We start from the raw sequence: 11455 nt of genomic DNA, 5'->3' as shown, positions 1-11455 counted from the left end.
ATGGTATCTTTGAACATGGAGAAAACATGTGCAAATCCTCTAGCTATAACTTTTATTATTTGTTTTTTCCTTCTTGGTACTTCTTTCAACATGACTCTTATTTTCCCTTTTCACACAATTACTTCAATAATCTTCTCAATATTCCCATCTTATATTACTATTACAAATCATCAACATAGTAATTCATACTTTGTTGAATCAAAAATCAATCAAATACCTCAATATAATAATAATAATAATAATCGTTCGATACCTCGATTCGCTTACTTGATTTCTGGATCAAAGGGTGATCTTGAAAAGTTATGGAGGTGTTTGAGATCAATATATCATCCATGGAATTACTATGTTGTTCATTTGGACTTGGAGTCAAATGTACAAGAGAGATTGGAACTTGCTTTAAGATTGAAAAAAGATGAAATTTATACACAAGTTGGAAATGTGTATATGATTAGTAAAGCAAATATGGTTACATATAGAGGACCAACTATGGTTGCTAATACACTTCATGCTTGTGCTATTCTACTTGAGAAACATAAAGATTGGGATTGGTTTATCAATTTGAGTGCTTCTGATTATCCTTTGGTTACTCAAGATGGTTAGTACTCTAGTCCTTTAGTACACTTTTTTTATTCTGTTAAATCGATGTTCACACAAATAGTCAGACAGATTTATCTGCCAGCTGTTTTAAATTAAATCAGTTAAATGAATGACTTTTTAGATTAGTTCTTTTTTTTTTAGTTCCACCCTAAGTGAAGGGCGGAGCTATATTTCAATGAAATTGAATTCTTTAGTCGAAAAATAATATTATGTGACGTAGATTAAAAGACTAATTTAATTTGTTGATGGTCGCCCTATTCGCGGTGTTCTTCTTGAAAGTTTTAATCTTGTTTGACTATGTTTTTGTATCTATATAAATTGTTAAATTAGATTTATATGAGGGAATTTTGTATGTGACATAAATAAAGGTATTTTAAAAGTGCATAGATTGTAAGTCCAAACACTGGCGTTTAAACTTTAAGGACCATGTACACTCGACTGTTCTTCTAAGACTCTACTTGTATGATCACACTGATATACGTTATCGTTATTGCTCTCTCTAACAACTTTAAACTTTTGAACTGGATTTCTCTGATTTTCCTTCTTTATGCAGATCTACTCTATACATTTTCTGATTTGAAATCAGACTTCAATTTCATTGAGCACACAAGTGAGCTAGGTTGGAAAGAGTATGTGTCTTAAGTTAGTTCTCTTGTGGCTATGAATAATTCACTATTCAAGCTTTAATTCTAATATCGTTATATATTTTAGGAAAAAAGGATAAATATATCCTCGAACTATCAAAAATAATATGCAGGTACCTCCGTCATACTTTGGGGACATTGGTGCCCCTACCATCCAAAGACTAGAGCATATACCCTTTATACTAATTGACATACACGTGTCATAATCTTATCCACCAACCTGACATCAGATCAATGGATAAGATTGCGTCACGTGCCCCTATTTAGTCTTTCTTTAGAGTGAAAGACATATACACTCAAATTTTTGAATGACAGGAGCACCAATATCCCAAAAAAGTATGACGAATGGTATCTACATACTATTTACGATAGATCGGGTATATTTCTCCTTTTTCCCTATATTTTATTATCATTTTGCAGGGCCAAAAGGGCAATGCCACTAATTATAGACCCAGGGTTGTACAAAACCACAAAGTCTGATATATTTTGGGTCACACCAAAAAGACATGTTCCCACATCCTTTAAACTCTTTACTGGTATTTTGACTTACCTTATAAGTGATTTGATTGTGTAAATACTACGTACGACATCGATGCATAAAACTCAAACTCTAAAGCATGTTACAAACATGACCACAGGTTCAGCTTGGATGATCCTTTCACATGCATTTGTGGAATACTGTATATGGGGATGGGATAATCTCCCTAGGAACCTACTTCTGTACTACTCGAATTTCGTGTCCTCTCCAGAAGGCTACTTTCAGACTGTTGTATGCAATGCACCAGAATTCACTTCAACTGTTATCAACCATGACATGCACTATATTTCTTGGGATGTTCCTCCAAGACAGCATCCACATACACTTACCCTCAATGACACTGCAAATATGATAGCAAGTGGAGCAGCGTTTGCGCGCAAGTTCAAGCAAGATGATCCTGTTTTAGACAGGATTGATATGGAATTACTTAAAAGGAGTAATGGTAGCTTCACACCTGGTGGTTGGTGTGCTGGAAATCCTCCTTGTTCTAAAGTTGGAAATCCAACAAAACTTAGGCCTGGTCCAGGGGGTCAAAGGCTTCGACGTCTTATTGGTGAACTAGTATTTTCAGCTAAATATGGTCAGAACCAGTGTAGTTAGATCTTTGTTGTATTTGCATCCTTGCTTGCTAATCCACAAAAGCAGGGGGGACAAAAATGTAACATTAAAAGAGCCAGACAAATATATCGACAATGAACTCAGCCATTTGTCGAATAAACAGGCCAGTAGATGAGAATATAACACGATAAGATCACCACCATCAACTGATTAGAACAAAAGTTTAACTTCTATGCACCGGCAGTGTACAAGTTCTCCACAGAGTCAGGTAAATATGACCTGCAATGATAGGTCCATCTACGGTATATACAGTGGTAACATAATAAACAATCTCAGACTAGAAACAGAAAATGATTCAAACATATCACATTAGCCACTATCTCCCCACAGAAACGATGGAAACTTTGTATTCATGATTTTGTATGTTTTTTCTGTCAAACAAGTTGGCTGGTTATGAACAGCATACATATCTTAGACAGAATGTACTCGAAAGTGAATAATCTGAAATGTTACCTCTGCCTCCTTGTACTCGCGTGTTTAGCAGCTGATCAGATCAGTGTGAGCTAAATGAGATACAGCATGGATTCTAAGACGCTGCTTGTATTCTTCTACTCACTGTCATCAGGCAAACATATAACATTCCTGAAATCTCCGTTAGACCTCAAAATTACAGAATATACAAAGAGAATAACACTTGCATCGCTTCCTTCCCACACCCCCTAACCAATATCTATTTACAGCACGTTCCACAATGAGAAAAATCTCATGCTTCCATCGAGTTGCTTCCGCTATGAACTAACTACAAAAATATTTGTTTCTTGATGGCAACTTCCTTGTTACCATGGCATCGTATCGAGTTTATCTCTTCTACAACAATATCTTGATGTAACTCCCTCGTTGACATTTACCGAACTCTTCTCCTTCACACCTTTCCTCATCTTGAAGTAACTAGTCAACCTTCATGGAATTAAACCACATTATACCATCTCCAAGAGCTTGATATTTCCCATAGAATTTGCGGCAACTAAAGAAGGGGACTGACCACGCCAACACACAGATGAGATGAACTGTGCACTGTCGTCCACTTCATCACCAGAAAGCGGATCTGTGCAGTTAAATTTAAATGACAATGCTGGCATGGGAAAAGCTTTGTGGTAAATGACAACCTGCAGCATGACAGAGTGTAACAATTACACATTAATAATGGAAAAGTCAGCAGCAATCAGCACTAATAATCACCAGAAATGGCATTAGATTATGGAATATATTGTTCGGACTCTTCGAAAATATTACGGGTGCGTGTAGGATCCTCCAAAAGTAGTGTATTATTGGAGGATCAGATATGGGTGCGGAAACATTTTTGGAGATTCCGAGCAACATACACATAATGTTCAAATGCTTATAAGATGGGGACTCCAAAAGAAACCTGCCTCAATTCAAAGATGAACTACACATACTTATTTATTTCTTTTGCGGTGGGAAATGTGGGAGGGGAATGATTACAGAAGAATCACAAACTTTTCGAACCAAATTTCCCTTCTCTGTGTGTACATTATGTGAGGAGTGAACCAGATCAAACAGAACTACTCGAGATACAGGATAAAAAAGTAGTTTCTTCCTGTTGGCAGACTGTTAAATTGTTAAGGTTTGGAGTTGGAGGCTCGATAATATGGACTGACGCTTTTCGCACATAAGGTATCTAGAGCATTATCTAAGTACTAGATATTCTGCTATGGGATGTACCAGTATATTACTTCATCTCCTTTTAAAGTTTTATATATACTTCAAAGAAGAATGAGCGCTTCATTCTTCAAAGGATCAACAGAAGGCTCAACAATACATGAATCAGATCATAAATATTTTTTTTTGATCAAGTAAAGGTATTTTCATTCATAAACATGGCTAAACTGGCCGTATACATGGGGTATATATACCAAATTAAAAGGTGAAGATTCTACAAAATATGATTCTCTACAAACTCCATCCAATCATCTATACAACGAAGAACTTCCTATTTACACCAAAAGAAAATAAGGGAGCGGAGACTACTACCCAACTGAGGGAGACTCGATTCTACTCCTTCAAAAGCTCTCCTATTACTCTCTCTCCAACCTACCCACATTAATGCAAGTGGAACCACATTCCAAACCCTTCGTCTTCTTCTCCTTCTCCTGCTCTTCCAACTGAACATCAAATCTTTAACAGTTCTTTGAATTGCCAAGGGAGTGTGAAACCACTTGAAATTTAAGAAAAAAAAGGAAACTTTTGAAACTTGTGATCTAAGCAATCCTTAGATATTTGTGTGGTTGTAATATTTATGTGAACTTAGAGCCATAAAAAGAAACTGAAATCCTTTGCTTTCCTCCTGAAGCCAAGGAGAACATCTTTTGCAGACTGTCTAGGAACCTACTTGTGCAAAAGATAAACTTACGGTACCAACTAACAGTCTGAGGCAAATAAATGATAGCCATCACAAGGACACATGTAAGGATGTAATTGTTTGATTAGGGCTAGTGATGCCATTCATGTGCACATCTCAATGCCGTATATGCACAGTATAATCTAAAGACAGATCTATAAATGTCTAAATAAAGACGGGTAACATATTGCACAAGTGGTAATTGGCACAAGGTGAACATACTCAAAACCCAACGTGTTGTCTAGAACATGCAGATTACACCTAGTGTTGAGGGTGCCGAATTCCATTTCATAGAAGTGAGTTTTGACCAGTTTGTACTTTTTCCATATTGTATTTCAGCATGACTGGTCATATTGTATGCCTTCTGGTAAAAAAAATCATTTCATGATAAGTCATTTTGTATTTTTAGCATAAAATACTTGCTTTCTGTACCTTTATTGTAAACAGCTATCTGGAACTTTAAACAAAAATTGCAGCCGCATGCATCTTGATGCTCAAGGAACCAGTTCTAGTAAACTATTCCCTTTAATATGATGTAAACAAACATTTTCGGTGCAATTATTGCTCATAACTCATTTAAAATGCACTCAAGTACACAAGTACAGATTCAACTTTGCGGTAATAAATGATACCTCATTTGTCTCTGAGCCAGTTGCTATGTAACCATCAGATACAGATAGGCCAACAAAGTTCTGAAACAAAGAAATGCTTTCATCAGTAGCAAAGCACATTCAAGCACAATTACATTATCACGGGAAAGGGAAGATACAAAGCACAAATCAGGAGTAAGTTGTACGCAGAAACTAGAGACATGATTTGGTTACTTTTGGTCATATCTCAAAAAGAAGAGACTGGTGACAGTCTTGATGATACAAACCAACTAATCTTTTTTTAGGTATGGCTAAGAATTACTTTATAGATGCATAAGCTTCTATATACTTAAAGGAATATACCAACACAAGATCTTCTAATATAAGTTACGTGTCAATAATCTATCATTTGAATAACTACATTATAGAGAGAGTGCAATATGACATATGAATGCTTTAAGACGGGTCACATATGCAAGACTGTAATTTGATTCTCTAGATATCCAAGACAAGCTTGAGCATATTTATTAAATTTATGCAACATGTACACATATTTAATCGCTTCCTTTCTCTGTCCACCTCTTCTTCATCTATTCATCCTGGTTTAGTCCCTATTGCTGCTCCCACCCTACTTTTTTTTTTTTTTGTAAAATCTCCATTTCCTTAACCCGCAACAAAAGCTATTCAAAACTCCATTCTAATTCATCTATTTAAAAGTTTACCATAACAGTGGAACAGGAAAGGCCTTATAGGTAGACTTGTTGTCATTGGGACATAGGTAGATTCTACCAAGGGTAGTGAAGAATCAAGCTGGTAGTCAACAATCCAACTTCTCTCGTGGTTCTGAAGAGGATCAAAACTGGCTGAAATCAAGTAGAGGACTGGGTATGTTTAGGTTGAGACTCATTCAGTACTAGGTGGCATAAAGCCCCGAAACATCTAAAAAATTATTTGGGCAAGTTACAATCCTAATTGCATGATTCAGGTAGTCCTGAGGTCTGTATGGACCCACATGAAGGTGGTGAAGTGTTTGGGACATGATAATGTATTGCATAGTATAATTTAGAAGATATAGAAAGGATAAAATAACAAGAATGAGCCATATGTTAACCTTTAAAGACCATGAATGCTTAATTTCATGGTGCACACAGTCTATGAATGGGTATGAAATGTTCACTTGGTTCACTGTATGGAAGTTAGAGCTGTGGGGGCTCGTCATGCAGTCACTAAGTTTTGGGGCATGACAGGTGGCTAGCAGGGGTTGGAGCAAGCGGATATGCTTGTGGAGTAGTTAGAGTAGATGATATGAAAGAAATCAAACAGTACAAACTCTGCTTCGAATAATTTCGGTCCAGCTCGGATAGAAAATATTCCAGATTAGCTACACTACAGACCCAAACCTACCTATTGATCTTATACAAAAACGTTATACGTCCATGGCTGGGAAATTGGCAAATTCATTTGCACTCAATCTTGATTTTCACAAATCAGGTGAAGAATTCACAAAACATAGAAGATATAGCCCTTTTTGGATTATCAGGGGTGTCACATACGTACTTTTTCCTTTTTACCTAAGAAGAAGAAAAATTAAGAGAAAATTGAACTCCCGGAGAACGGAAATCAGATAGGAATTTAGAATAATGGATTTAATCAACTGTATGGGCAACTTAGATCTCTCTTAACTATATCACTGAGAATGTTACAAGAGTCACGCTGTTCGATGAGATCACAGAAACAAAATCTTTATTCAGGTGATAGGATCAAAGTATGATACCTTTACATTCATATGTCCAGTAAATGACTGAAGAGGAGAATCAAGAATACGAGACGTGCATGTTGACAGATCCCACAGCTTTATTGTATTATCCGTAGATGCAGACACAAGAGTTGTTGAATCTATGAACTTGACATAGCTCACTGTCTTGTTGTGCCCAATTAATGTGCATAGAGGCAACTTTGAGTTTCGTAGGTCATAGTAATATATCTTATGATCTGCTGAACCAAAAGCAAGGGCCCGACCTGAATCAACAGGGAACTGAACACAGCAGACATTGGCTTTTGTTTTTATCGTTCCAACACTGACTCCCTGTGGCAAACAGGTAAGACAAACCAACTTATTACACATCCACATTCAATTAACACAGCAACAATAACTAGATGACTGTAGTACATTTAGTTTTAAAGCTGACATCCACCAAGTGCAAAAGTAGAATTGCCTGATTGATATTCCAAAGCTTCACAGAACCATCATCGCTCCCGCTTGCCAACATGGTTGGATCTGCTAAAGAAAAATCAACAGACCAGACACGTTTCTCATGCTCTCTCATCTCCATGAAAAGCTGACTTCTTGTGACATCCCATACCTGTATTATGTTTCTAAGCAAACGTCTTTCTGCTACTGCTAAATAAACAAGACTGAATGATCATGAATTTGACGTACCTGCACCACACCTTCAAAGTTACTTGAGGCAAGCTGGCTTTTGATATAGCCATTCCAACATATACTGCTCAACTTTGATCTATTAGCCATTTCAACGACTGGATAGTGTATGTCACGATCCGCGTTTAGAATTGAGTTATATTCAAAAACTTTGATCTTCTTATTTACACCAGCAGTTGCAAAAAATTCACCATCACGATCAAAGCTGAGAGAACATACGAGATTGGAAGGGTTTAGAAGATCCCCTTGCTTTAAATCTGCCTTCACTTCTAACTTGCTAAAAGAGAAGTACTTGCATAGGCCCTCCAAGTATGAATTGATCCATCCCCTCTGTCTATCACCATTGCACCCTCCCTTTGATGACAAATTACTCAGAGAACTCCTTTCAGTAGCTGTAGCGGAACTTTTACACTCCGGACTTGTTTGACAGTTTCTACTCATAGATTTGTCCCTTTTAGTAACCCTGCGTCTCGTCATGAAATAAGCTGCCTCCAATTTTCTGAAGTTTTTCATCAACCGAGAACTTTTTGCCGAAATGCTGCTTTTATTTTCAATATGCCTTTCGAATTTCTGACTTTCATCTGGATGGCCATCAGATTCCGCACCTGTGCTGGGCCTAGACCTCTTTCGAGATCCAGAGCTCCCTGCATCGTGATCTTCAGTAATATTTGTCCTCTGAGAATTCAAATGCTTAGCTGGTTCTAAGCTTGAGCCTCCTTTCATCTTAGTGGCCTCTTCTGCTTGTTCTACGCTTGAGCCTCCTTTTAATTTGAGGGTTGTCTGCATCTTAGTGGCTTCTTCTACATCAGACGATAAAAAAGACACAATTTCGTGCAAATTTTCCACAGCCTCCTGCTTTTTCTGTTGGATTAGCAAAAGGAACTCCAGTAATAGTTCCTGCTCATCTATTTTTTCTCTAAGCTCTATCGCTGCTTCACGTTCTTCCAAGTCATGCCTTGGAGTTTTAAGGAACTCACTTTCTAGCAACTCACTGTCATCAATTTAAAGGAATGAATGAGGAAAAGAAAGGCAAAGAGTCAAGGATATTTATGTTAAGATGATCAATTGCATAATATTCATTTTAATAAAAATCCGCTGAAAGCAGCAGATGAAGTAGAAAGTTCAGGAGAACAGCGAGATCTCTGAAATGAATTTCATGATTAGATAAAAGGGACTCACTGCTGATTGGTTAGCTAATTATGCATGAAATATAGTACTGCCATATCTTCATAAATCATATATAAACACCCTCTCCTCGGTGGGTGTTACTAGTTTACTTCTTACAATGAAAATGTTCTTACTCCCAAGACACTAACCTAGATCCATTATACTGATCAATTCTTAATTAAGAAAAAAGGATACTGCTGTTGCATGACGTGCAATATTTTTTTTTTCTAGTTTAATAGCAAAAAGATAAGTTTTCATTGCTGCATTTGCCTTTATTCCTGCGGCTAGAACCTGCATAAGCTAAAACCCATGATTCTACCCTTTCGAGTTTTCTTCCACAAAGGGAAACAGATACTCCAACATAAACCTTAATAAGTAAACACTTCGGAAATCAACAATTACAGGACCACAATCGAGGCTCTCAAGGATAATGTTATATATCAGTAAACATTACTTCTTAAAGACTTCAACAACAACCTGATCAGATTGTAAACAAGTAAAAACTGGCATGCCTTGAAGGAAAACTTTCTTTGGCAAAAACAGATAAACCAAGAAGATGCAAAAAAAAACAGAATGCTCACCCCACTTTTGGCCGACTACTTGGGTCCGGGTGTAGTAACCATAAGCAAAACGAAGCTTCCTTAGGCCATTTCAACAACAACTGTGGGGGTAGGACACGATGTCTTAGACATGACATATTTGCAATTTTCTCATCTGATGAGTTGAAGGTGCAGTATAGCTGTTCATAAATTATAAGCATCGTTAAGCCAAAACATCATCATGGAGTATACAGTAAAATTTAAATGAGCACACACCTCAACGCCACGGAGTTGCTAAGTATTGCTACTAACCTCAAAGAGAAGCACTCCGAGTCGATAAATGTCTGAAGCACAAGTGCCTGGAGCATCATTAACCTCTTCTGGACTAGTATACCAATTAGTTTCCAAGTGCAATATCTGTTTCATTGGAAAACTATGCTTGTTGTTATCTTCCTCTTGTCTATTCTTATTAGCTTCCAAAGTCTGCACCATATGACCTGAACTTGACTGCAAGCAACTGCTTTCAGATGCTATAGCAGAGTCCTTCCCAGGAATCATCTCAAGTTGCAAAGGTGAAGATGAACTGCTTGGTTCATCTTCACATGAATCCGATCCCGAATCAGAGCAGGAAGCAGATTCAATAAACGCAACACGGTTAAATGAAGACATAACAAAACATGATGGGCGCACATTATGAACAGCTATCCCTTGGGTATGTGCGAGTTTTACAATCTCTACAATTTGAGTAAATATATGCATACATTCAAGTGAATCAACAGTTCTCTCTGGATTATCCAACCAGTGCCTCAAACTAACATCTTTACGATCGATACTTCGAACCCCTTGATCTTTAAAGCAATTAACATCAGATGACTCAATTCTTTCCCACCCTTTTGAAACAAAACCAGAATCATGAGATGCATCACTAGACAACCTTATAGTACTTGCAGAACGAAATCTTGAATTCCAATCCACAACACCTGAACTATTCAAACCCCTTGAACTCTCAGACCTCTCCCTACCAGACTGAGATGAACCCTCCATTGTTATCCACATAGGACAATGCATATAACACCCACACAATCAAGAAACTGGAAAATCCTCAAACACCTAACACAACCCTTTACTTCCAACATAGCCATATTGAATCAAGAACACATTTTTACAACACAAAAATATCAAAAAACACAACTGTACTTCTATCACCTTTCAAAACACCAACAACATAAGATATCTGAGCAAAGACTAACAGCACCGCTCAAAATAATATCAACAGAGAAAAAAGCATTAACCTGAGCTTGTATATCAGCACAAGAGCAAGAAAACAAAAACACAAGAACCACAAACCACACAACAGATACTGCAGTTTATAGAAAACATACAAAAAAAAAAAAAACAATAGTATAGTATTACTATATTTTATTGTAAAACAAGTACAACCTCAGATAATTGGTGATAAAAATCAAATCTTTTTCCTCTTTAAACAGGATGTGTGAACAAAAAAAAGGGTTTTTTTTAACCATTTAACATTTCTTCTAAGGGAAAAAGAGTGTACTATACATTAATTTAATTATGTCAATGGATTTTTCTATTGCTTTAAAGGGTCCACTCATTATCTACAACTCATTGATTTTTAGGTTCTATTACATCCCAAATACGTGGCACATTCACATCCTCAAAGGCTCTGAGAGTAAGCAGAGATGCCAAATACTCACTAGTAATGTAGCTCATCTTCCTGTGGACCAAATACCAAGAAAAAATTAATAAATAATTCTACACAAAAAAAAAAAAACATCTATAACAACAAGGACCATTGATTTCAAAGATTGACAAACTACTCATTTATTACCTTGACTATACTTTCTACTTTAGTCATATTACAACATGCCAAGCAACTCTAAAATAATATTTCTATACTCAAAAACACATCTCAATTATTATTTACTATTATCATCATGTTTAT

The 11455-nt window shown here is 36.7% G+C and overlaps 2 protein-coding genes across 7 annotated transcripts; one reads left to right on the top strand and one right to left on the bottom strand.

The window, feature by feature from the left end:
* LOC107007181 (beta-glucuronosyltransferase GlcAT14A-like) lies at positions 1–2487 on the top strand. Its single transcript, XM_015205681.1, has 4 exons — positions 1–595; positions 1151–1226; positions 1662–1777; positions 1880–2487. Exons 1-4 carry the CDS (start codon positions 1–3, stop codon positions 2377–2379), a joined length of 1287 nt encoding a protein of 428 aa, XP_015061167.1. The 3' UTR covers positions 2380–2487.
* Positions 2488–2509: 22 nt separating this feature from the next.
* LOC107007180 (protein SPA1-RELATED 4-like) lies at positions 2510–11049 on the bottom strand. 6 transcript variants are annotated; one of them, XR_001455015.2, is made up of 8 exons: positions 9805–11048; positions 9535–9692; positions 7787–8777; positions 7563–7709; positions 7121–7432; positions 5389–5448; positions 2851–3503; positions 2510–2616 (listed from the first exon to the last, which is right to left on the bottom strand). XR_001455015.2 is itself a non-coding variant. In XM_027913347.1 (8 exons), the coding sequence occupies exons 1-7, from the start codon at positions 10558–10560 to the stop codon at positions 4998–5000; spliced, it is 2547 nt and encodes an 848-aa protein (XP_027769148.1). In that variant the 5' UTR covers positions 10561–11049; the 3' UTR covers positions 3366–3503; positions 4979–4997. The 6 variants fall into 6 exon arrangements, 4 of the variants coding, with proteins under 4 accessions (XP_015061165.1, XP_027769148.1, XP_027769149.1 ...); XR_001455016.2 differs by lacking the exon at positions 2510–2616 and adding an exon at positions 2689–2768; XM_027913347.1 differs by lacking the exon at positions 2510–2616 and adding an exon at positions 4979–5120 and having other exon boundaries at positions 3366–3503; positions 9805–11049.
* Between the last annotated feature and the right edge of the window lie 406 nt (positions 11050–11455).

This window comes from Solanum pennellii, chromosome 12 (assembly GCF_001406875.1).
Source record: "Solanum pennellii chromosome 12, SPENNV200".
In the NCBI taxonomy this organism is placed as follows: domain Eukaryota; kingdom Viridiplantae; phylum Streptophyta; class Magnoliopsida; order Solanales; family Solanaceae; genus Solanum; species Solanum pennellii.
Note: the sequence above shows the minus strand (reverse complement) of the source record. Positions and strands in the feature narration are given on the sequence as shown.